General features: G+C 50.5%; 1 protein-coding gene across 1 annotated transcript in view; it reads left to right on the top strand.

The window, feature by feature from the left end:
* The window catches only part of NAA60 (N-alpha-acetyltransferase 60, NatF catalytic subunit), a 28,122-nt gene extending 2,789 nt beyond the window's left edge, over nucleotides 1-25,333 (top strand). Inside the window, exons 2-7 of the mRNA XM_070568637.1 lie at nucleotides 15,355-15,470; nucleotides 17,710-17,839; nucleotides 20,164-20,260; nucleotides 21,106-21,340; nucleotides 22,750-23,103; nucleotides 23,891-25,333. Of these exons, the coding sequence (XP_070424738.1) occupies nucleotides 15,361-15,470; nucleotides 17,710-17,839; nucleotides 20,164-20,260; nucleotides 21,106-21,340; nucleotides 22,750-22,906 (729 nt within the window). The 5' untranslated portion in view covers nucleotides 15,355-15,360 and the 3' untranslated portion in view covers nucleotides 22,907-23,103; nucleotides 23,891-25,333. The remainder of the gene's footprint in view (nucleotides 1-15,354; nucleotides 15,471-17,709; nucleotides 17,840-20,163; nucleotides 20,261-21,105; nucleotides 21,341-22,749; nucleotides 23,104-23,890) is intronic.
* Nucleotides 25,334-26,024: the final 691 nt, after the last annotated feature.

The following is a 26,024-nucleotide window of genomic DNA, read 5'->3' as shown; positions in this document are numbered from 1 at the left end:
TCTGTAGATCTTACCTCCATCATTTCCCTCGACATCTCTTTCTGGAAGGAATCCACAGAGCCCTCGTGGTTTATCCATTTCAGTTCCTCGTTGGCAGAAAGCCAGCCTGGAGTGTAGACTCCGTATCAGAGTTGATCCTGCTTATGTCCATGTGCAGTGCTTTCAAGTAAAACGATTTGCAAAATGATGCTGGAACTCCTGGGGCTCTTTCTGGCTAAGTTCAAATACTGGATTTGATTCAGCACATATTTGTAAGTGCCTTTGATAACTCCGGGATCTGGACTCCTTCCCTAAATATCATTCTTTTTAGCATGAACTTTGATAGGAGCTGGCCTGCAGGAGTGCAGGGTTATTTGAAGCCCAGATGTCGTACACTGCTGATTAAAGAGAGACCTATGTGTTTGTAAACCCAGTAAGCATACAGTAGGGTTAATATTCTGCTACAAACCTTAAGGCATTTGCTCAGTGCCTGTGGCGTGATAGGAAGGGAGTCTGAACAGGGAGCCAGAGCTTTCTGCAGGAGGTGGTTTGGGGTCCATGTCAACAGTTGAACCAGTGCTCCATGGAGCCTAAGTGCCCAGCTGTGGAGGCTGGCAGAAGCATGACAGTCACCTTGAGGTGGCCACAGCACCAAGCTGAGATGGTCAGGTAGAGGAGGGAGTAGCAGTAAATGAGGGTCAGTCCCTGGTTTCGTCTGGTCAGCATCTCAGACTCCACACCGCTTCACTTGAGACCACCCTCCAGCTCATGCAGGGCCCATGTGGCAGGGAGGAAACAAACATTCTAAACAATGATGGCGGGAACTACCTATGAGTGTGACAAAGTAGAGATTTTTAAATATCTCTTCAAATTATAAGTAGAATGATTACCCATTTTGCCCCAAAATAGACTCTCTTAGCGACCATACCCTTGGAATAGCATGGCATTGTGTGCACTGATGCCAGGAATAAACGTTCTAAACACAGATTCACAGTTGTGAAGAAGCAAAGAGGAGGTAGTTGTGGACAAGGGACACAGAACAAATGTTTGGTAAAGTCGTTGTTTCTACAGGAAAACCCAAGAAAGGTATTTTTGTCATCTTTAAGAGACCACATTAAAAAAAGAAATTCTTCTAGTTCTATTTCTTTTTGGATAGTTAATACTATTAAAAATCAGATTGTGTTCCTCTTTTTTGTTTCCTGCATTCTTGAAATAGAATCTATTTGGGCAGCAGAGTATTGAAATTTGAGCCCATCTTGAAAATAACTGTGAGAAGAAAGCAATTTCATTTTATAAAATAGTCTGTGGATAATTGTCCCCCTCTGTTCGGCGTTGAAAAGAATTCTTATCTGGAAAATGTTAAGGCAACAGTATATCTGTCATTTCTCTAGTCTCCAGGAGTGCTGATACTTTTTTCAAACTTGTTTCTCTCTGGAAGATGACACCTTCTAACTCTAGTTGTAAACTATTCAGGTCTTGCTGGTCAGGTATTTGCTTCTCTTTCTACTCTTAGTTTCAAATGACTTTGCTTCTCCTCTGGTCTCCAATTTTTAACCTTGTTATTGAAATATACATACAGAAAAGGGCACTCCTTGATAAATGGTCATGGCCTGAGTGTACCTGGACAGCTGCCACCCCTGAAGACCCTTTGGGCCCCATAACAGGCAAGTCTTCGCCTATTAAAAAAAATTTATTTTCTTGTGGAAAACACAAGACATCATTAACTGTCATTTCATTGGGGATGAGAGGAGTAGAGGATTCTTAGTTTTTGGTTTATATTGCATGTGAATTCTTATTTTACTATGATCATGTGTTCATAGTAAAACAAAAAGATTTAAAAGAGCATTCCCCTCCCTCAAGAAAAGGGAAAATTAAAAAAATCTTTTTTGGGGCTGGCCCCGTGGCCGAGTGGTTAAGTTCACACGCTCCGCTGCAGGCGGCCCAGTGTTTCGTTGGTTCAAATCCTGGGTGCAGACATGGCACTGCTCATCAAACCACGCTGAGGCAGCGTCCCACATACCACAACTAGAAGGACCCACAACGAAGAATATACAACTATGTACTGGGGGGCTTTGGGGAGAAAAAGGAAAAAAATAAAATCTTAAAAAAAAAAAATCTTTTTTCAAGTGGTTGTCCTGAGGCCGGCCCTGTGGCTGAGTGGGTAAGTTCGCACGTTCTGCTGCAGTGGTTCGGATCCTGGGCGCGGACATGGCACCGCTCGTCGGGCCATGCTGAGGCGGCGTCCCAAATGCCACAACTAGGACTCACAACTAAAATATACAACTATGTACTGGGGGGACTTGGGGAGAACAAGCAGAAAAAAAATAAAAGAAGATTGGCAACAGTTGTTAGCTCAGGTGCCAATCTAAAAAAAAGAAGGTTGTCTTAAAACTTGTAAATATTTTTAAAAATTGGATTCTATATGGCCACTCAAATTGCTTTTTAATGATTACACAGGAACTTTTTAAAATGTTTTTACAACTCTGTTCGGTGTCCTTGTCTACAACCACCACCTCTTTGCTTCATTACAACTGTGAATCTGTGTTTAGAATATTTATTTCTGGCATCAGTGCATAAAATGCCATGCTGTTCCAGGGATATGGGTTTAAAAGTCGATGCTAAGAGAGACTATTTTGGGGCAAAATGGGTAATCATTCTACTTATAATTTGGAGAGACACTGTGAAATTTCCACATTCTTAGTAGTTAAAAACAGTCCGTGAGATTATTTTAATGTAAAAATGTGTTCATTATTTTCACATTCCACCTGAAAGTATTTATTTTTTCCTAATAATAAAAATAACCCAAGCTCATTGTAAAAAAAAGCTCAAATAATGCAGAAATGAGTGCTGTAGAGCGCAGATGTCTGCCATAATTCCAGAGGCAAATGCTGACAGGAGATTGAATTACTTTTTCAAAATCACTTTTGTTATAAAAGTTAACCTCGTGAGCAAATGTTAATTGATACCCTATTTGACCCACTTTCATGTTTAACATCTGTTTGACTCTAAAGCCTCTTAAATGCAAACCCAGAGAAGCAGAGATTTAAAAACAAAACAGCAAAACCTAGCAGAGGGAGATAGAAACATCAAAGAAAGGCCCGGAGGTTTCTTTGCAGGTTTGCAAAGGGGCCCCAGCGAAGGCGTGGGCAGGGTTTCTGAAACTCCACTCTCGTGTAGCTGTGCTTTCTCCTTTCAAACTGAGTCGCTCTCTCTCCGTTTCATACCCCTGACCCGCACAGCAGCTCCGAGGGTTGCTTACAGCCCTGAAGTTCTCGGTGGAAGAGCCCACACGCTCTTGGTTGGGTTTGAGCCCTAGACAGGGTCCAGTCTAGAGCTTTAGTCAAGAATGTGGATTAAATATGTTTTCCTACCCTTTGATTCCCACCCCCAAAAAGCTAGTATTTACAGGCGGTTTTATTGTTTGTTTTGTTTTGTTCTTAAACCAAACTTGTTGACCCACTCACTCAATCTGAACTGGGAATGGTATTCGGGGGCACCCTGTCAGGCGGCCTCCTACAAAGATCCCAGCTTAAGCTGCGGGGCAAAGCCACTTCATCGGTCCTGACGGCCCCTCCAACCCGCGCCCCAGTTGTCTTCAGCTTTGAGCTCAGACTGTGTCTCAGCGTGAACATGTGAGCTGGCAGCGGGGGCTCACCTGCACCCTCGTTTTCTCTGCCAGGAAGCTTTCAGGCCAAGGGACCATGGAGACTGCTCTTGGCACCGCATCTCTGGCCCCCACTTCAGTGTCCCCTTTTTCTCCTGAGTCCTGTTCTTGTCTCTATTCTTCCTTTTCATCCTTGTCTCACCCCAAGCCAGGGCTGTCTTTCTCTATTCTGACACTGACCCAGTGGGGCCCCAGAAGGCAGACAGTCCCTTGGCTGACCCCTAAAACCCAGTCCTCCTTCCAGGTAGAAACTCGCCTGCCCTCGACTGCTCTGAGGTGGGTCCTTAGAACAGCCAGGGGATTCTGCTGTCACCGAGGTTAGCCTCCATGCCTTTGGGTGGAGTGTCTGGGGGTGCAGGTGGCATACACGCGCAGTGGCTGAGAACATGTCCTTTGCATCTGGTCATTTTACTGTGGACTTGAGGTAAAAAAGCAAAATGGAAAAATAAATTTAAAATCAAATAAGACCTATTTCATCTTGGGATACATTGTAAAGCTAAAGAGCAGACCTCCAAAATGCAAAATGCCCTCCCCTGAACTGTGTGGAGGCCTCTGTCTTTGCCTTCTCGTCCTCAAGAATCTGGAGAAGGGCTGGAGCTTCAAGTGCAGGTCCCCCAAGTTCACTGGCCCCTGGCAGAGAACTTGGCACCTGGCAGTGACGGCTGCCGTATGCAGAGGGCTTGGTCTTCACTGACTGATGCATGCGTCTTGTACACTTCCCACTCATCGGGTGAGCACTTCAGTCCCACTTGGTAGCCCCCTCTGCGGCTCAGGGCCAGACCACAGCAAACAGAACTGGAAAGTTAATTTGAACCCAGGTCTCTCTGGCCTGGTAGCCTTGCCTTCCCCTTGGACTCTGCTGCCTCCTGCTTCACAGGCCCTTAAGAAACCTTGTCAATCTGTGTTCCTTTCTGTTTGTTGCAGGGAGGGCACCATCTGATGTGCAGAGGACGTTTCAGGCCTCTTTTTCTTCCACCTCCCAGAACTCTTGATTTGGGAGCTCCTTCTAGATGCCCAGACAAAAGCCTTTCTCTGGACTGTTTCCTGGGTGGGATCCCAGGGGCCACTTTCAACACATACCCTGACCATGTGACCCAGGGTTCTCCCACAGATGGCCCCAGCGCGGCAGAGCTTCCGGCTCACGCTGAGATGGTGCTCAGGTCCGGCAACCTCCCTTCTAGGGAAGTCACAGAATCCACGCTTTGCGGAGCCACATCTGTGGGAGCCTTTGACCGAAGAAATGCTTAGTGAAGAAGTGCCACTAAGTATAGCAAGTTGCCAACATTGTTCATAGAGACAGAAAGTGGCATGGAGGTTGCTGGGGGCTGGAGGAGAGAGAACAGGGAGTTAGTGGTTGTTGGGTGCCGAGTTTCAGTTTGGGAAGATGAAAAAGTTCTGGAGAGGATGGTGGTGGTGCTTGCACGTAATGTGAATGTACTTAATGCCACTGATCTGTATACTTAAAAGTGGTTAAAATGGTAAATTTCATGTTATGTATATTTTACCACAATAAAAAAAAGAGAGATAAAAGAAGAAAAATGTCAACATTTAGACATCTTCCTTTCTCTTAGTGGGACCCCATGCGAAGATGCAAGGGGGTGGTTCCCTGCCTTTTCTCCTGTGGCCGAGGGAGGATTGCATCCCTTCCACGCGGTTGTGGTAACTCCTCCCTGCCCAGCCCAGTTGACAACACTTCTCTTGTTCACTAATGTGCACTTTGCCACGAATTCCTCGAGCGAAAGAAGTGGTTTCTGTGAGTATGTAGGTAACAGTGCAGGAAAGCACACACCCTGGCCCCCCAGGCCCCCCCCAACGTGATCAGATTTCTGACTGTGTTCATTGCTGATATCGAGTGCCTAGAGCAAGACCTAGACTTTCAGTACAATTTTGGTAAATAAATGACTAGATGGATTCTCAGTATAAAGTATAAGGGGTGATGGAACCTTTGGCTCAAAGGAAAGGTGGTCTGGACCTGGGACATGCCAGAAACACCTGCTGTCTTATTTTAAAACTGAGGTATTATTACCGTGCAGCCAAGTGCTCAGATCTTAAGTGTGCAGATCCGTCAGCGTGACGACCACTGAAAGAGACGTAGAACCTCACCATTGCCCCAGCAAGTTGCTGTACACCCCTTCTCAGTGTCCCTCCTTAACCACTTCTGATTTCTGTCACCATCGATCCTTTAGCTGATGGTGACAGAAATTAGAATTTCGTACAAGTGGAATCCTCCAGTATTATCAATTCATGTTTGAAGAGATGTGTCTTAAATTGTATATGATGAATATCCAGGCTCCCCTCAGAGCGTGATGGGTTGGGTTTTAAGAGGGAGGCTGTTTGGAACGAGAGTGTTGGGTGTTTGTTTCTTGTCACTGTAAATTATTCATGTTCCTCCCACACTGAGGCTTGGGAAGGAGCCCAGGCTGCTGTGGAGACAGCCTGCTCCCCACAGGCAGTCGTTTGAAAAGACGAGCTACGAAGAGTGCTCACTGTGTCCCTCACTCTTCCCTTTCAGCCCGTGAGCCTGCTTTACTGATATGTAAGGCAGCGCCCTATGTTCATCACTGGCTTGTTTTTCCTTTTCTCCCGCATCCACCCTAAAGGGAGGGCTGCTGGGTTTCAGAGGAGGGAAGCTGCTGGTTTGTTGTCACCAGTGGGCGTGCTGGAGCAGAAGCTGGGGCAAGGGCCAGGGGTGGCGGCAAATGTGGTAGTGCAGGTAGTTACGTCGGAGGGAAAGAAGGTGGCAAGGAAGCTTGTCCAGGAGAAGTACTTGCAGTGCGGTTACAGCCCATTGGAGGGTAGTTTGTACAAAAGGGAAGATTGAAAATGTTTGGAAAGGGGGTGCGTAGGCCAGGGAAGGAGGAGATGTGGAGCTGGGCCAGGGATTGGGGTGGCCCTTTGGAAGTGGCCATGTCATTTATCTTCCCAGTGACAGATAAAAAACTGAAGCATGTGGCAAGACAGAGATGCCTCAGTGACGTCTGCACTGGGATTTGACCTGGGGTCACAGTGGCTCTAGCATCCCCGCAGGGTCTGGGAACTTGTGAAGGGCACAGCCTCCAGAGCATGAGCAGAGGGTGGCCTGGCCTCAGCAGCAGGAAGCACCCTTTTAAGCCAATGGGGACAAAAGAAGAGAAGAAAGGGAAGTTTTCAGGGGCCATGGAGGGTGCAGCGTGGTCACGGCTGGCCTGAGCACTGGAAGTCTGCTGAGGTCAAACGTAGAGTCCAGAGCACTTCCCAAGCCATTAAAAGGACGAGGGTGGTTTTTAGAAGTGAAGTGTGGCTTGTCTGGGATGGAGAAACAGTGCTGTTGCAGAAGGGAGAGGCCCTGTGGACCTGGGGCATCAGGACACAGTCTGCAGAGGGGAGGGGTCTCCAGGAAATAGAGTTGTTTCTGGCTGTCTTACTTGGGACAGAAGCAGAGTGCCCCGTGGGCATCATGACCGTGCTGGGAAACCCCTCCAGAAATTGGAACAATTCCGTTCCGATTCTTGGCAGTGGAAAGGAGGTGGAAAATACTCCTGTGGACGTTGGGGAAATCCTGGCAGCCACTCCTCTGCTTTCATTCTGTCCCTCTGGCTGTGTCCTCGGAGGCACTTGGGAAGTATTGTCAGTGAGGGAACCCCCAAGTGTCCAGACACCACCCACTTCCAACTCCCTCTGAGTCCTCAAGGAACAGTGGCCTTCAGTACAGGGACTGGAAAGGTCATTTCAGCACAGAAGGAGGATGAGGCTCACAGACAGCCTCATGAGGACCAGGTTTGGGGAAGGAGAAAGGACGAACCGAGAGATGCGCAGGCAGGCACTTCATTTGGGTCTTGGAGGATCTGGTGTCTGTCCCTCCTTGAAGTGCTACACACACATGCACACGCACCCACACCCGCACCCGCAAAGGCCAAAGACAGGTTGCAGACCCAGGAAACACGTGAAGAGTTCTCACTACAAGCCTGACATTTGCAGCTTCTTGTTTTACCATAAAAACTCAAGTGAACTTTGCATTCTCCTGTGCAGTGCGTCCCTGCTCTTGTGATATAGACACATGTGTGCCTTTGCAGGGAGATGAAAGATGGTGTATGCAGCTTCGGTGCCTGTCCCACCAGCACCCCAGGGCTCGGAAAGGAACAGAGGGCCTGGCTCGGGGGCCTTTGCCCTTGTTCTCCAGTGAGTCTTCAGAATCCTCGTCCCCTAAGCCCTAAGGGTAGCAACAGAAGACCAGTACTTGGCTGAAGGTTCCAGATGAACAAGTGGGGTCCCCACAGGTCCCAGCTGTGGGTCCCCTGGTCTGCTCCCCCAGCAGTGGACCAGCCCCTGCCACATCAGCCTCTTACTTGCACCACTCTCATCTCTAAACTGGCCCTCTCTGATAGCATTCCTTCCTTTCACGGGCACACTGGCCCCAGATACTTCTTTTCCTGTGGCTTCCTGCCCTTTCTCCGCCCCTGTCCATTGAGGGCGACAGATTAGACGCCGTCATATGCTGTTCTCCCTTAGTTAAATGTGATGGGTTTCTGTTTTTATATCAAGGCATCTAAAGAACCAGCTTTTGAAAGCATGGAAGTACTTTTAATAGGGATTTGAGAACCCACAAATAGCTGTGTGTCTTGGAGCCCAGTGTTTTCCTTGAAAGTCCAACAGGGAACAAATCCTGCCCGTTTGGTCAAGAGCCTTGTCCCGAGGATACTAGGAGAAAAGTTTATAAATCCCAGGACTTAAGAGATGCTTATTTACTATGGATCTCTCCTTTTGCTCTCAAACCTCAATGTAGAGTGTTTTTTTTTTAACCTTTTAAAATCAACTTTATTGAAGTTTAATATACATACAACAAAATGCACCCAATGAGTTTTAACGTGTGTATATATGTGTGTGTGCGTGTGTGTGTGTGTGTGTGTGTGTGTAACCACCAGCATCAAGTTACAGACATGTCCATCCCCTCAGGAAGCGCCCCACCCCCACAGCCCCAGCCTCTTTGTAGTCAGTCCCCTGCCGCAGGCAACCACCGAGGTCGAGGCATTGCTTCCTAGCACTTACGCCACAGCAGCTCCTGCTCCTCAGCTGCCCCGGTCCGTCTCTGGCCATCCAGACCCTGGCTCTGCCGGCTGGTTTTGCTGGCTGCCTGCACTCGTCCTGCCGACTCTGGTGGAGTGACTGATGAGAGCAAGCTGACGGTGTCCTGTCCCAAGCTTCCAGGGGAGCTCAGAGCACATTTGCTGTTGGTTGAGAAAACAACCAATGAGACACCTGGAGCTCTGCCAAGGATGATGAGGGCGGGCTATCATGGCACCCCATTTCTCGGGCTGGCTTGAGCCCGTCAAGCTCCAGACATACCACCTGGAGCCAGTTTTCCAGGAAAGGGGATGATGTGGAGTTTTCTGAAACAGGTCAGGCATTGGAGCTGAAAGCTGATTTGAGATTCATCTGGTGATTTGTGGTTTGTGTTGATTTCCTGGTGGGGCGAAATCTGAGCATGATCTTTCTTTTCTGAAAATCATCTAAGCAGCTACCCCATGAGGACTCGTAGATAACACAGACATGCTTGGCTGAGACTTGATAACTTTTTTTGGTCACTTCATAGACACTCCAAGCCAATGACAGATTTTTTTCTTTGAATATGAAATATTAAAATTGGCCCAAATCTGGAGTAAGCTACCAGGTCGCCCTTGGTAGGCCAGTGGCTTTTGCTTATCTCTGTGAGTCTGTGCCTCCCACCAGGCTCTTGATCTTCAGGCTCATCTTCCCCAGGGTGCCCCCATCCCCTACCCTAGCAGGGCCGGCACAGTGGTGGGGCCCCCTAGAGGCTGGGTCTGGGCCAGTGCCATTGAAGGAGCCCCACCCTGGGGCGCCATTGTGAGTCCCTGCAGTTGGACTTGCACACTGGGAAGCTTCTGATTCTTTCTGGAATCTACTATGACTTTCTTCAAAAAGAATATTTTTTATCCATTTGCTCACCAAAGAATCATTCACTCTCAGGATTAGGGCTGGTTTTCTTTTGTTTCTAACAGCTTTATTGGGATATAATCCACATACCATACAATTCACCCATTTTACATGTACAATTTGATGTTTTTAGTGTATTCGCAGAGCCGTGCATCCATCGCCATATTCAATTTCAGAACATTTTCACCACTGCCAAAAGAAACCCACACCCTTAGCCATCACCCTCTCATCCTCCCAACCTGCCCTCCCAACCATAGGCAACCACTAATCTACCTTCTGTCCCTACGGATTTGCCTATTCTGGACATTTCATATGAATGAAGTCATAAGATATGTGGCCTTTTGTGTCTGGCTTCTTTCACTCAGCATAATGCTTTCAGTGTTCATCCACGTGTAGCACGTGTCAGTACTGAATATTCACTGTGTGGCTGGGCCACATTTTATCGTCCAGTCATGCACTGATGGACACTGGATTGCTCCTACTTTAGGGCTGTGTTTCGGTGAGTGCCTAGTGGACTCCCAGTCACATTCTCTTGCTCAGTTTAGCACAGGGATTCTGTCCTCATGGGGGCGCTGAGCAGAGTTTTTATAGATCATCCTGTTTGGCCACTTGGATTAGGCAGGTGGTGATGTACTTGGGTTTATTCATCAGGATTTTCCCCAGTGGTTGTTGCAGCAGAAAGAGGAAGGCCCTTGTCTCAGGAGTCTTCTCTGGGAAGACCGCACTCAGGGACAGGGCTTGGCCTTGGGTCATGTGGGGTTGTTAACTTTGTCACAAAGCCTTCAGGTTTTGGCAGGGACTCCTTGCATTTCTCAGTTTTCTTGGCCATGAAGGGAGAGGGAAGGGGTGTCTCCCTAAACTGGCTGTGTGGTTGATACTTAGCATCTTGGGCAGCTTCAAGCACAGCTTCTAAAATAGTGCCGTGTCCTTGGTCTACTTGCGAGTATCTACACTGTGGATCTTTAAAAACCTCAGGGGAGTTTGAGAGTTGGTTAACTTGGGTTCCAGGTTATATTCCCTGTACCCATAACACTCTCAACTAGGTGCCTAACCCACCTGGGGTCCAGAGTACAGGTAAGTGAGCCAGCCACGGTTTGCTGAGAACTTGTGGTTCCCAGTGTGGAGGTATGCAGAGGCCATGGCAGTTGCTGCAGGATGTCTCTCGGTGCAGGACACCAAAGCCCCTGGAAAGCCTGCCATGAATATCTGAAACTCAGCCTCTGTGGAGAAGTTTGGTTGGTTGGTTGTTAATTTTAATTAGGAACATTTTCAGACATCCACTTGGCATACCCATCATCCAATTCAACAATTATCAACACTTTGCCACTTTTGCTCCAACTAAATTAAATTCCAGAATATTCTGTCATTTCACCCCTACATATCCCGAGCACATCTCTTAAAGAATATGGCCGTTTTCTACATAACCACAATGTTATTCTCAGATGTAACAAGATTAATAACACTTTCAGTTGTTGCTTTTAGAGGTTTTTTTGTGGAATCTGTTCCCTTTGTGGGGGAAGGGAGGGTCGCCCGCGCAGTGGGGGTTGTGCAGAAACCTCCTGGGAAGAGGCACTTTGTACCTGTGAACGCGATGGGCGGGGCTCCATCCTCCCTTGGCAAGTGAATCCCTTGAACCCGTACAGTTGTGTTACGTGGAGCAAAACGGCCGTTTACCTGGGATGACTGGGGAGCCGCATCCTAGCCAGTGACCGCTAGGATATATTTTGGTCAGAGATGACTCATAAAACTCAGGACTTGCCATTTTTGGTCGACCAGTCCATTTCCCAAGAGGTGGCCAGCCTCTTGAGGGGCATAAGGTCCCTGAGGTCACATTAACCAGAACGTCCTGGGTGCCATCGGGCATGGGGACTGGATCAGGTGGTGGCGGAAGCAGGTGCTGAGCGCTGGAATGGCCCTGCTGTGGGGGGACCAAATGGTCAAGCCGTTTACAGAGATGGGGCTGGACAGTGTCTTAGTTTCTGAAGGCCCATCCCAGGGAAAAGAAAAAACTGGCAATATGGGAAGATCAGAGTTGCCGCGTCTGGGAGTATTTTTTGCTGTTTAGTTTTGTTTTGTGTTTGGAACTGAGAACTCAAACAAGCACAGCCCAGCAGCTCTGGCTGCCCTTTCTCAACAGGCCTCTTACGTTAATTTTTGGAATGGCTATGTCCCTTCTTTTATCATCTGAAAACAAGGACATGAATGGTTGTCTCTGCCCTGCAGAGAGAGACTTTTGTTTGGATAGCTCATCTCTCAGAGGTTCCATCCGGATCTTGTGTCTAGAGATTCTATCCCCTTATAATGACTAGTCTTCTCCAGCAGGGCACTCTCTGGGGACACCGCTCCTTTCTAAGGTGTAGGCGGTACCTAAGCTGCTTCCTGATCCAGCACCTGTGGGGACCCACAGGCCTCAGGCAGGAACACACCAGTTCCTTGTCCTGATGAGCTTCTCGTTCCGTCCCCCTCAGAGCCCCTCTGCATGCAGGCCAGGTGAGAGCAGCCAGTGCTGCCGAAGGGTCACAGGAGTGGCCCCTGCCTTGCAGACACCACGTGGGCAGTGTGCAGGTGTTGGCGTGTAAACATGGAGAAAGGAGGAGAAAGCAGATCCCCTCATACTTCAGCTATTGAGCCAGTGCCGTGCAGAGGGACCTGTCAAGGTGGCACTGTCCCTACCCCTCAGAGTCTGGTGAGTGCTGGAAAGATGGAACAAATGTGGCCACAGAGCCACGGAGCTCCTGCAGTACCTCTGCCTCCTCCTGCCTCCCCACCCACCCTGTATGTCTGCTTCAAGGTCACCAAGGTCACAGTGACATTTCCAGGCCTGTGGACTTGCCTCTAAAGCCCCCACCCCAGATGTCCCCCTCAGACTGGCTCGTGCCTTGGCGGGGAAGGGGGCACAGCAACAGACCTGTCATTCCCCGGCCTAAGGGGCTCCTGCCCTCCGCCAGCCCTTGGCCTGGCTCCCCAACAGCACCTCGTCCTGGGGGGTGCTGCCAGCCCATGGCTGACCCTTGAAGGAGCTCTTCTTCTTGCTGGCAGAGTGTGCCGGGGTTGTGTCCAGGGATCGGAGGCTAAGCAGCTGCCTCCCTGGCCCTGTGGTCAAGTCTCAGGGTAGATTTCACCCCTGGCAAGTGGCAGGTTAGGACATGGCCTTCCCGGGGACCCTCATGGGAATGCCTGAGGTCATTGAGAACCAGGCATGAATAGGGGTCAGGGAAGCAGGTGACCTTGAAGAACTGCCTCAGGTACCTTGTTTGGGCTCGCTGAGTTGTGAGGGCTGAGCATCCGGTCCCTTTGACCTTTGGATGTCACGTGAACTATCATGGTGCTCGTTCACAGAACTGTGGTTTCTGGAGTAAATTTAGGCGAGTAATGACAGTCCTCTTCACGGCCCCTCTGAACCCCAATGTTTATCATTACAAATTTCAAACTATAGAAAAATTGAATGTATAGACAATAAGATCTTATATCTTACCTGCCACCTAGATTCAACAGTTAATAGCATTTTGTCATATATGCCTCCTAAGTAGTTGACATTTTTTGAACCATTTAAAGTTACTTTTAGACCTCATGATGCTTCGGTTCAAAATATTTCAGCATGCATCTCCTAAGACTTTCTAAATAACTGCTATACCCTTTCACATCTAAGACAGTTAGTAATTTCATATCATCATCTGCCTTCTAGCCCATATTTATTTATTTTAAAAATTATTTTATTCAGGTCATATTGCCTTGTAACTGTGTAAATTTCAGGTGTACATTATTATATATCAGTTTCTATATAGACTGCATCGTGCTCGCCAACAATAGTCTAGTTTTTAACCGTCATCATACATATGTGCCCCTTTAGCCCTTTCTCCCTCCCACCACCTCCTTCCCCTCTGGTAACCACCAGTCTGTTCTCCTTATCCATATATTTGTTTATCTTCCACATTCGAGTGAAATCATGCAGTGTTTGTCTTTCTCTGGCTTATTTCGCTTAGCATAATACCCTCAAGGTCCATCCGTGTTGTCGCACATGGCACTATTTTGTCTTTTTTTATGGCTCCTTAGTATTCCATTGTGTATATATACCACATCGTCTGTATCCATTCATCCGTTGATGGGCGCTTGGGTTGCTTCCACATCTTGGCTATTGTGAATAATGCTGTGATGAATATGGGGATGCATAAATCTCTTTAAACTGTTGATTTCATGTTCTTTGGATAGATACCCAGTAGTAGGATAGCTGGATCATATGGTATTTCTAGTTTTAATTTTTTGAGAAATCTCCATACTGTTTTCCATAGTGCTAGCCCATGTTTGAATTTCACAAAATGTTGTTTTGCCTTTTTATTTTTTCCAGTAGGGATTTACGCATTGTGTTTGGTTGTAGGTCTTCTTGTCTCCTTTAGTCTACTTTGGTTTTTTTTTAGTGATGCTGACTTTTTGAAGAGAACAGACCAGTTGTCTTGTAGAACGTCACCATTCTGTGTTTGTCAGATGTCACAGTGCCCTTGAACTTATATCCGTGTGCCATGTGAAGTTAAGTCTGGAGGCTAGGTTGGGCTCAGGCCCAGTGTTTTAGGCGGGAACACTGAGGGCTTTGTGTATGTCGCACGCTGGGCCCATCACTGAGGGAAGCATGACTGGGTGATCTCCAAGGTGAAAGGTTGGCTTTCCTTGGCCATGGGTAAGTCCTGGGGGCGCGGGTGCTTTGCCTCCATGCCTCATACCTGTGCTTCAGCTCCCTTCACCACGTGGTTTAACAGCCGTTGATGATTCTTGCTTGCATCAGTGGTTCCAAAGTGGTGACGTTCCAATTCTATCATTATTTCTATTTTTATTGGCTGTCATTCTTCTATAAAAAGAACCTTTCCTTGACCGTTCAGGATGAAATGTACAGTTCCTTCTCAAAAGATGGGGTAAATGCAGGATCCTTTGCCTTTTATTACCAGCTTTCAACTTAAAAATGCTCCTGTGTTCCCTTTGTCAGAGCCTACCACTTGGCCTTCCTTCCTGCCTCCCTCCCTTCCTTTAACCAAAACAAGAGAAGCTGCGCTATCAGCAACTTGGATTGAACGTAGTTTCCTGATTTGAAAGAGTCGTTGGCAACTCATGACCCCTGATTTGAACTTTCCGTGTCTTGCCAAGTCTCTTTTTTTTCTACTCACACTTCTTCATCTGCTGGATAGGGGAGGAGAAATGACCCACCCAGCAAGCGCCACTTCCCGTGGAAATCCAGCAGGTCATCAGCCCTGCCCAGGCTGTTCCGAAGGGGACTGAGTCCTGGGGCTGCTGAGCCCCTTATTGTCCATCATTGGCAGCCACCAGCCCAAGTCAGAAGAAGTTGGGCTGGTGGGGCCGTGTGCTTTCTGTCGTGGAGAAACAGCACTGTGAGGGAGACGTGAGACTGGCCAGGGAGAACTGGGGCTGGTGTGGGGTGCTCAGAGGAGCAGAGAGGAGAGAAAAAACAGACCAGAGGCGAGCTGTCCTCTGCAGGGCTCAGGAGTGTCCCAAGTGAGCAGGCAGGGGACCTTGGGTCCCCATCCTGTCAGCCCTTCCCGAGCCTCTGTTTCCTTGTCTGCAAAGTAGTGGCGACTGTGACACCTGGTGCATGAGATTATTATGAGGGACAGAAACACTCCTCTCAGTTACTGAGGAGACCTCTGGCCATGGGAGACCGTATTAGTTTTCCCATCTTGCCTGCCTCACAGGCTGCTATGAGGAGGAGGAGGAAGTGAATGTGCCATGAGGGGATGCGGCCGCCCTCCTGACGCCACCTGTGTCCCTCTCTGCAGGTGTGAATGACAGAGGTGGTGCCATCCAGTGCCCTCAGCGAGGTCAGTCTGCGTCTCCTCTGCCACGATGACATAGACACCGTGAAGCATCTGTGCGGCGACTGGTTCCCCATCGAGTAAGTGGAGCATCGCCTGCTGTCCCCAGCTGCAGGTGGGAAGGGTGGGGGAGTGTGCACAGATCTGCAGGTGCTGAAGCTGGAAGACTTGCTCCGAAGGTGAGGATGGCCTGGAGGTACCGTGTGGGCCAGAATCACCTCACCTGTCAGTGGACCCCAGCTCCTGCTCCTGAGTGCTGTCGGGCCCTTTCCGCGTACATGTACAGTCATGCACTGCAGAACCACGTGGACTGCATATACGATGGTGGTCCCATCATGTTAGTGCCATGTAGCCTAGGCGTGTAGTGGGCTGTACCATCTAGGTTTGTGCAAGTGCACGCTATGGTGTTCGCACGACGACGAACTCACCTAACCACACGTTTCTCAGAAGTTATCCCTGTCATTAAGCGATGCATGACTGTATAGCTTTTGTAGTATGAAAAATAGGCGCAGACTTTGTGTGTATGTGTGTGTGTGTGAGGAAGATTGCCCCTGAGCTAACATCTGTGCCAATTGTCCTCTTTTTGCTTGAGGAAGATTGTCACTGATCTAACATCTGTGCCAATCTTCCTCTGTTTTATGTGGGTTGCTGCCACAGTGTGGCTTGACAGGTGGTACTAGGTCCATGCCCAGGATCCAAACCTGCAAACCCTGGGCCACCAAAGTGGAGCATGTGAATTTAACCACTACACCATAAGGCTAGTGCCCAAACTTTTTTTTTTTTTTTTCCGGTGAGGAAGACTGGGCCTGAGCTAACATCTGTTGCCAGTCTTCCTCTTTTTGCTTGAGGAAGATTGTCGCTGAGCTAACATCTGTGCCAATATTCCTCTATTTTGTACGTGGGACCCTGCCATAGCATGGCTTGATGAGTGGTGGTAGGTCCACACCCGGGATTCAAACCCGTGAACCCCAGGCCACTGAAGCGGAGCATGCAAACTGAACCACTACACCACTGGGCCAGCCCCCAAACTTTTTAAAATTAAAAATAAACTAGATCCTACCGACCATCATATTTCCATGAGTCTTAACTTCAGACTGGTTGTTTAACCTGCTGCCAGCAGGAAGGGAGGGAAAGGGCGACCCTTACATCTCAGTGGGAATGTGAATTGTCACAGCTTGCTGGGGATGTGGGCCCCTTGAGGCTTTATAGGTTAAAAAGTAAACTCTTCAACTCCGCAGTCCCACGCTGGAAAGTAATCCATTAAGTAAGTAGGTAAGACCCTGCTGAGAGTGACCTGGGCTAGGGTGGAGCTACACTGGGCTGGAGCCTCTGTGCTTCCTGGGATGCCCAGCCTACCTGCCTCTCCTCACAGCTTCCAGGGCCTGAGGCCTCAGGTTCCAGAGATGGCGGAGCGAACTGTGGTCCCATCGGGCTGTGTGGTCACAGCTCCGTGTCCTGGCTGCCATGTCACCTGAGCACTCCTGGGGTCAGAAGATGAGAGTGTGATCAGGGGAGGAGCTCGGGCGATGCTCGGGCCCTGTAGAACCTCCCAGTGAGTGGTCAGTGGCCTCTGCAGAGCAGAGCCGAGTAGAGCACCTCTCCGCCGTGTCACTGAGGGTACGCCACCCTCCTCTAGCTCTTGGTCTAAAGAAAGACATCCCAGGCCACCCTGTTATGTCTGTCCCAAGTGAAGAAACAAACCCACACACCCATAAAGCCCCATGTGCCCCTGCCCTCCTGACCTTGTCTCCTTGGTGGTGGCTGAATCTGCCTTTTCATCCTTGCATCCTGGCGCTTTGCGCTAAGTGTTCTCTTCCCTGCTTCCCTTGGAGGGGTCTTGGAGAGCAGCCCCTAGCAGCCCTGGCCACACCCTGCCCTTGAGGGCTTATCCCTGCCCCGTCAGGGAGGTGCGTGACACAAATGCTACTCAGCTGTGAACTTGGCTGTCCCCACACCACTCCCCTGTCTTCAGAAAGTCTCACAGAATTCTCGGAAATTACCCAAGTGTCCGTGGGCTACAAGGAGCCATCACTCTTAACTCATCCAGCTGCCCCTCCAGGCACTGTTGTCGTGGAGATAGTACCGTCAGAGGTTTGTCCCCCTTCTCGTCTCTTATGTCTTATAAAATCATTTTTCCCCTCAGAAATTCCCAGGCCCATCTGGACAGATCACTGCTTGAAGAAGACCCTTTGGACTGAGTGATAGACTGACTCCTTGTCAGCCCCGGAGCCGTAGGCAGAGCAGTCTGGAGTTCCTTGTGGTTCCACTGTCTGAGCAGGACGTTAGTTGGCCTTGACCTCAGTTTATTTTCCTCCTCAGGTACCCAGACTCATGGTATCGTGATATCACCTCCAACAAGAAGTTCTTTTCTCTTGCTGCCACCTACAGGGGCGCCATTGTGGGCATGATAGTAGCTGAAATAAAAAGTAGGACCAAGATACACAAGGAGGTAAGGCTGTGTGGCAGTGACTTGGTGGTCGCTTCCCTGGATGGGCCTGTGAGGGCTGTGACAGAATCCCACTGCCTGCTCTGTGGCCCCTTCCCTTAGGAGCCCGGACCGCGCATGAGACTCATACCCAGTTGGTTTCTTTCTGTGTGTACAAGATACCGTCTTTCGTACATTAAATAAAAGACCTAACGCAGGTTTCATAACAACTCTCATTTTGAAGTAGGGAGGAGCATAAACAATGCACTGAGAATCTGCACTGTTGTAAGGGACTGCGAAAATATCTGTGACTCGTATTGGCGGCAGTGTCACAGAAGCTACTAATACTGCTGTGGTTTCTTGAAGGAAATGCTAAGTTTCAGTTAGAGGTTAGTGAAAATAAAGATATAATTTCTTTTCATCCAGCTTCATAGACCCCTTCAAGATTTGTCTAAGAACCCTTGAAGGTCTGTGGACCTCAAGTGAGCAAGCCCTGCTCTAAATGTAAAATGTGAGACCACGGCCACAAATGCATTGTTCCATGTGGCTGACTTGGGTCAAGATTCTGCTGAGTAATTTTGGTCTTAGCGACTGAATAGTATTTACCACGTGAGTATATACTCCAAGGAGAGGGAAAAGCCACTGACACCTGGAAAATGTTTCTATCTGTTCAGCTTCATGTTATTTCTTTATTTTTATTTATTTCTTTACTTATTTTTTTGAGGAAGATCAGCCCTGAGCTAACATCTGCTGCCAATCCTCCTCTTCTTTTTGCTGAGGAAGACTGGCCCTGAGCTAACATCCATGCCATCTTCCTCTACTTTATATGTGGGACGCCTGCCACAGCATGGCTTGCCAAGCGGTGCCACGTCCGCACCTGGGATCCAAACCAGCAAACCCCAGGCCAAGCAGATCGTGCACACTTAACCGCTGTGCCACGGGGCTGGCCCCAATGTTATTTCTTTAAAACTGCAAGAAGGACATCTCCCTTTTAAAGACCTGACCCACTCAAGTCTACCCCATTTATTAGATTCTGGCAAAGTTGGTTTCTTTTAAGAGTAACTTTTTCTGTCCCATCTTCCTCCTGAGCTTTTTTCCTTCCAATTTTCAGTGCCAACATAGAGCAAAAAGAAAGAAATGGTGGTGTTTTCAGCAAGTGTCGGCATCCTGTTGATCTTTGCTTTTGCACGGGACAAACTGCCCCTGCCCCCTTCCGTGACCTGTTTCCCAAAGCCCCCTCCTTGCAGCTCTTCCTGAGTGCCCTCTGGCGTCTGTCCTGCCCCCCATTCGTGGTGACTAGATCTCTGTGCTCCTTTGAATGTGTTAGTTTTCCCTTGAGGGCAGAGATGCTCCCTCATCTCTTGGAGAGGAGAGGGAACCTTGGCATTGGCACCTGACACTTGCTTGGGCCTTGCTGAGAGGCTGAGTGAATTCAACCCTGGGGCAAAGCAGGGCCTGTTAGAAGACAGTAGCCAGGAACAAAGTGCCTGCCTCGCCTCCCTAACCCTTCCATGGGCTTTGAGTAACGACAACAATAAGGATGCTCTCCCCTGAGACCACTGGGCAAGTTCACCTGTGTCCAGGTTAACTGGCATGCAGTGCAGGCTCCGGGAGAGCAGGGACGGGCTGACACCATGCCCAGCACGTGGGAGCCTCTCAGTGAACAGTAGATGGGACCAGAAAGCCTGAATCGCCAAGCGTCCTTTTCATGGGGGGAAAACCGTACACACAGTATCTCTTCTTGTTCTCTATGAGGTAGAAGAACATAATAACCTCATGGTGGGTGGATTCAGGACCCTCCCTGTCCAGAATTCTGTCTCTGGAACCAAGAGACGCACACGAGGTGGCATGTTGTGGCGTGTTGCCCTGCCTGACGTGGGCAACAGAGGGTGGTGGAGGGGCCACCCAAGCCCCCACTCCTTTACTCCGAGACCACCTGGGGGCAGTGTAGGACCCTTTAACTAAACCTTTTCAAACTTGGTGTTTGTCTCACTGTCTTGTCTCTGGTGTATCAGCTTAAGTGCCCATGCAGCACACTCGTTTCCTTTTTTCTTCCGTAACTTCACCCGTCTGGCATCAGTGTCCTTCCTTGTCTGATCCACCACTGTCCCCAAGAGAAGTGACTGCATGTGTGTTCTTACTTGAGGAGTTTTTTGCCAGAAGGGCCCAAACCCTCTCGTTTCCATGGGGAGGCAGAGTGAATCCATTATCCTCTGTTCTGTCCCCTCCCACCCTCGTGTCCCCCCAGGTGTCATGGCTGGTAGTGTGGGGGTTGGCGCGTAAGTGCCCTGCAGTGGGGCTGGTTCCTCAACTGTTAACCTGACTTTAATTTCTGACTTTTTCTTTAGGATGGAGATATTCTAGCCTCCAACTTCTCTGTTGACACACAAGTTGCGTACATTCTAAGTCTGGGAGTAGTGAAGGAATTCAGAAAGCACGGCATAGGTAAGGGGCAGCAGAGCGCAGGGTTTTGGCACGTACACCCCACTCACCCATGTCCTGTCACTTCCCGCGTGCTGATGATTCTAGCTCATAAACATCCCTCGGTCTCTTCCTCCCTCCCTTGTCCTTCAGTCTTGGGTCAGACCTTTATCCTTCCTCCTCCAACAAGTCTCCCGGCCCCACCCCACCCACTGGCTTCAACACGTGCTCTTTCCGTACATCACCAGGTCTTCCTGCAATGGCCTCACTCCCAAATTTGACAGGATCAGATTAATAAGAGTTCTTGAACATCCTCACTAGGGAATGGGCACCTCTTACCAGGCCCACCACCACACACAGAGCTCATGTCTGGTCACGAGGTACTCTTGATTAAGAATAGAAAACACAATTGAAGAAACAGCCCAAGCTGCCATTTATCAGATGCCCATCACTTGTGGGGGACTGTGCCATGCGCTTGTCTCTAAATTCCCATCTTACTCAGTCACACAGCCAGTGAGCGGCAGAGTCTTCATTTGTAGCCCAGACTTGTCTATTCTATGTTTTTCTGGGCTCAGGTTTACACTTTTTGTTGTCTGAAAGGTTAGTGAGCCTCCACTGCAGGTCCTGCCCCGGGGAGGGAACTACCTGGCCCATATCTGTTGTCCCAGACCACTGATGGTCTGCAGCTACCAGGCCCCACCTGGCCGTGGGTTTTTAGGGACTTCGACAGTGGGTGGTTATGGAAGGTGGGTCTTTGATACAGTGGGCAGAGAGATCTGTAGCGATCTCTGCAAAGGTGCTTCCTTGTCTGACGCGTGCTTCCTTCCCGCCTGCCCCGCCATGTGTGACCATTACGTCTTCTCCCACAGGTTCCCTTTTACTTGAGAGTTTAAAGGATCACATATCAACCACCGCCCAAGACCACTGCAAAGCCATCTACCTACACGTCCTCACCACCAACAACACAGCAATAAACTTCTACGAAAACAGAGACTTCAAGCAGCATCACTATCTCCCGTATTACTACTCCATCCGAGGGGTCCTCAAAGATGGCTTCACCTACGTCCTCTACATCAATGGTGGCCACCCTCCCTGGACCATCCTATATCCTTTCCTTCTCGGGGGCAAGGGATTGTGGCTTCCTAGCTGCCACAGCAGGGCCTGTGCGCCAGTTGGAGCCGTGGGCACCTCCAGATGACAGTCACGCAGCCAAGCTCACTGGATGCAGTTCCCCGACCAGATGGTGTTGTAGGGAGATTGGGCTTGCATGTGTTGGGAAATGATGGTCTGGTTGCACACATTGGGAAAGCAGGTGCACTCGGTGTTCCCCAGACTTCAGCTGGTATGAGGGGTGGGTTTTAACCCTCTTGGCCCACGAACCATCTGTCCATCCAACAAATTGAGAGCCTCCTGTTCCAGGAGTATGGGAGCCACAGCAGTGAACAAAACAGATGAGCCCCTGTCCTAATGGGGCCTGTGTGCTGCCAGGGGAGAAAACAGACAAGTTAGGGGTGGGCCCAGTGGCGCAGCCGTTAAGTGCGCACGTTCCGCTTCTCGGCGGCCCAGGGTTCGCTGGTTCAGATCCCGGGTGCACATGGCACCACTTGGCATGCCACGCTGTGGTAGGCGTCCCACATAGAAAGTAGAGGAAGATGGGCACGGATCTTAGCTCAGGGCCTGCCTTCCTCAGCAAAAAGAGGAGGACTGGCAGTAGTTAGCTCAGGGCTAATGTTCCTCAAAAAAAAAAAAAAAGACAAGTTAGGTGAAAAGAACTGGCTGTTTTCAACACTTGGGCTCAAACCTTCCTTACTGGAGCACGTGACCCAGAGGTGTGTCCTTTCCCCACTCCCTCCTCTTTCACCTTCTGGCCCTTGACAGGTAGGAGGGAGGCCAGGAGATTTCCTGGTAGTCATAGGGTGTGGCCCAAGAAATACTCTGAGAGAGAGAGAATGTGTGTGTGTGTGTGAGAGAGAGAGAGAAATTAAATGAATGAGTGTAGGATTTATCCGCTTCATAGGGAATTAAACAGGAAAGAGAAGGGTGGCCCACAAGCCTACAGGCCTCCTCGCTCATGTGAAGATGGGTATCTGTGGCTATCCACAGGGTCAGCACTGTTGACCCCCCTCCTTGTCACAGGGTTTGGGCCCTGCCTCTCCGAGGATTGAGAGTGTAAGGGAGAACCAGGAGCACTTGCTCTTCTGCCAGACCCCTCCCCTGAGCACCCAGTCCCTGTCTGTCAGCTGTAGTCTGGGTGTCCGTGTGCCTGAGGCCTCACCCGGAAGGCCCTCTTGCACCCAGGTACCTCCCTTTGTAATTTTGCACAATGGAGGCCCCTCCAGGTAATGAGGCTTTCCAAAACTCAGCAGAGACTTAGCAGGCTCTTGGCCTCCGTCAAGAATGGTGTGCCATTTGCACACAGTCCTTCAAGTTGCCATGCAGGCCCCTGCTGACAGTGCCACCCACGGGTATGTGGGCAGGCAAGACAAGTTGGATCTTCCTTAACAGAGCCCCACGGACTATATCCAGCATCTGGGCTCTGCAATAGCGAACCTGAGCCCCTGCTCCATCCCACACAGGATCTACCGCCAGGCCCACAGCCTGCTCTGCAGCTTCCTGCCGTGGTCCAGCATCTCTACCAAGGGCGGCATCGAGTACAGCCGGACCATGTGACACCAGCCAGGCAGCCTCCACCAGGCCCAACCCCTCAGCACCCTGCAGAACCCACCTTCCCAGCCATCTGATCTTGGCTGTCCTTTGCAAAGGAGCTGCCAGCCACCTGCCAGGCCCGTTGGCCTGCCCCACCTGCAGGCCCGGTGCTACATGGGCTCAGGAGCAGAGCGTCACGGGGTGCCCCCAGTTTCCGACAGGTACGCCAGAGCAGGTGGTGGGGAAAAGGGGAGCAGAACCCAGTGGGATGATGGTACTAAGAAATTGAGAGCCTGGCGCTTTCAGCAACAAAAACAGAAGGCCCTGGATGGGCACCTGCTGCTCAGGGATGTTGGAAAGCAGTGCCAAGGGCTAAAGTAGTTCTTGACCAACTCTCAGAAACTTTAGGAAGGAAAGCAGAGTCTCTAAGCCCCTGGCCAGAACTTTATCTTTTCATTTCCTGAATGTTTTAAAAATAATGCATTCATATGGTTCAGAAACTGAAAAGATACCAAAAGATCAAGCCCCTCCTCCCTCCACCCCCAGCCATTCAGCTTCTTCTTGGGTGGGGCATTCAGAGCTGCTGTGTCTCAGGCTTCCTTCTAGAGACCCATCACAGACCAGCAGCCTTGTCAGCTCAAACTGAAGCTCCGTGTGGCCTTGCCCTGTGGCGGGCACCTCATAGATGAAGGCTCTGCTGAGACATGGCCACTTCTGAGCACCATGAGTGCCACAGGGAGCTGATCTCTCAGACCTTAGAAAATATCAGAGCTGGAAGGGATCATGGGGAACTCTGGGGTCCACCTCCTTGTGCGTGGTGGACACGGCCCAATCGGGTTTGGTGGCTTAGGCCAATCTAACACAGTGGCGCTCCTGGCCACCTGGGCCGGAACTCCCATCAGTGCTTTGATTTGCCCAGCTTCAGGCTCCTAGGGCAGGCGGTACAGGATAGGGCACAGCATCTCTGCGGAGACCTTCACCCCTGCTCCCTTCTTCTCTTTCCCACAGGCTGTTCCAGCTCTCCTTCCCTCTCTGGAAACCTCCACCTCTGTTCCGTGCCCTGGTCCTGCCTCCATGTGTACCCACCAGACCTATGAGCTGGAGTGTGGCACCAGTCACTGTGGTCTGCTTCTTCTGCTGCCCCAGGAACAAGAGGACTGGAAGGGACGTTCCTCTTCGCCCCCTTACCATCCTCTTCCCCTCCACTGCCTGTTCCTTCCAGCTCCTTCCTCCAAAGCCAGAATGAACTTCTGCTGGCAAGGAGGAACCCAAGTGTTATGGACAGACTTGACCCTAAAGACACAGGAACCTCAGAATAACGAGGGGGTGAATTAAAGGGAATGCCAGACCCTTGTCCAGAACCAGCCCGAAGAAGCCAGGGTCGGGGAGGAGCAGCCCCCACCGCTCCACGAAGGACTGGCACGTGGTGGGCAGAGCAAGGAGGCTTTTCATCCAAGCTCAGAGCTCTGGGGCTTAGCTCCCTGTTGAGGATGGTCAGATAACGCGACAGTTCCCCACTCTTCACTGGGAGGCTGAGTCCCCCAGCAGCCTCCCACTATGGGCTGCGTACTGCCCTGGACAGCGCAGAACTGCTCATCGGATCGGGGCTGCTCCATTCAGCTGAACTGCCACAGGGAGCAAGGCTGAGGACAGGGGCTGGTGAGCTTCCCAGGGGTCCTCTTCCCCCAGCCTCCCAACTCCCCCTGAGCTGCAGCTCCGAGGCCTGGCCACATGCAGACAGGAGGAAGCTGAGTGTGATCAAGTGGGGCCTGGCCTTTGGGGCTGGAGGCAGTCACGTGCCTTGTGATCCCTCAGCCCCTCGGGGCAGAGGCAGGAGAGGCTGTGAGTGCTGGGAAATGTGCGTGTGGGCATCACTTGCTTCTGGCATCCCTTCCACCCTCATCCCCCAAAGCTGCTTGCTGCCTACCCTGCCCTCCAGAGTCGAGGGGGTGGCGCAGAGTCATGCCCAGCGTTGCTGCAGGTTCACAGAGCCATTGCCACAGTGCACCAGCCTGAGAGCAGGAGAAGGGGGAACAGCCCAGGCAGGGGGCCTCGGTGACTGGTATCCTTCCCTCCCTCAGAACGGCCCAGCACAGGGCTCCTCTGGCCTCACGGTTCTCGAGATGAAGCTGAGTCCCGGGCAGGAAAAGCATTCCTCCCTCAGCCGCTGACTGGTCCCCACCTCTGCGCTGATGTTGGCATCGTGCTGAGGCCCAGATCGGTGTCCTCTTCAATCTGAATCAACGATGATCATGTGATTTTTATTTCTGCCCCGCGGGGTAAGGGAAGAGTCTTCCAGAAGGTTCTGCCTTGGACATTCATAATTCAGCTCAGAGGCTTCACCCTGCCCCTCCCTCCCTGCCTCCTAATCACTGCAGTATCCAGCCCCATGTTGAATGGATTGTAGTGTTTTGTCTCATTACAAACAAATAAACAGACTTCCATTGGTCACACCCTGTCTTTCCAGCCCAGGGCTTGCTGCACTTTGGGCCCTGCCCCTGCACATTGAGCCATGGCTGAGGGCGGCCCAGGAACTGCTTGTCCGCTGTCAAGTCCCAAGGATGGCTTCCAGCTGAAAGGGCCTGTTGTTTTGTGTAATTCACCCTGCCAAAGAATTCCGTCCTGGGGAAGAGGTTCTAGCGAGCTGAAAAGCACAAGTGGGTTCTTTTTCTGAAATGAAAAGGTCCTCGGCAGCTGCCCCATTTGTCCAAGGGTCTCCTTGGCCTTGAGCTGGGGCCTGGTCCTCCTGGGAGGCACTGTCCTGGCTTACAGAAGGCTCCACAGGTGACTCAACGCAATGGTCAGGCGGGGACCCTGGGCCAGTGCACCCCACCATGGGAGCCTGAGGTGGATGCTTGCATGTCCCAACCCCTGGCCAAGCCCAGGACCTGGTGCTTCCACTGACCTCTCTTTGGAGCTTCTAGCCACGTGGGGACAGGGGCTCATGCTTGTCACCCTATTAGACAGATAAGGAAAACTGGTTCAGGGGCAAGGGGTTACCCAAGAGCCACAAAACTCATGAATGGTGGGCCTGAGAGCCCAAACCAGGTCTGGGGCCCCCAAAGCCCATGTGTGCTGTTCCCCGAGGGCTGGGCATCGCCCAGATGGCCCTCCCTGGGGGACAGGGCCCAAGGTACCTGCA

The sequence above is a fragment of the Equus przewalskii genome, chromosome 12 (genome assembly GCF_037783145.1).
Source record: "Equus przewalskii isolate Varuska chromosome 12, EquPr2, whole genome shotgun sequence".
Classification (NCBI taxonomy): Eukaryota; Metazoa; Chordata; class Mammalia; order Perissodactyla; family Equidae; genus Equus; species Equus przewalskii.
Note: the sequence above shows the minus strand (reverse complement) of the source record. Positions and strands in the feature narration are given on the sequence as shown.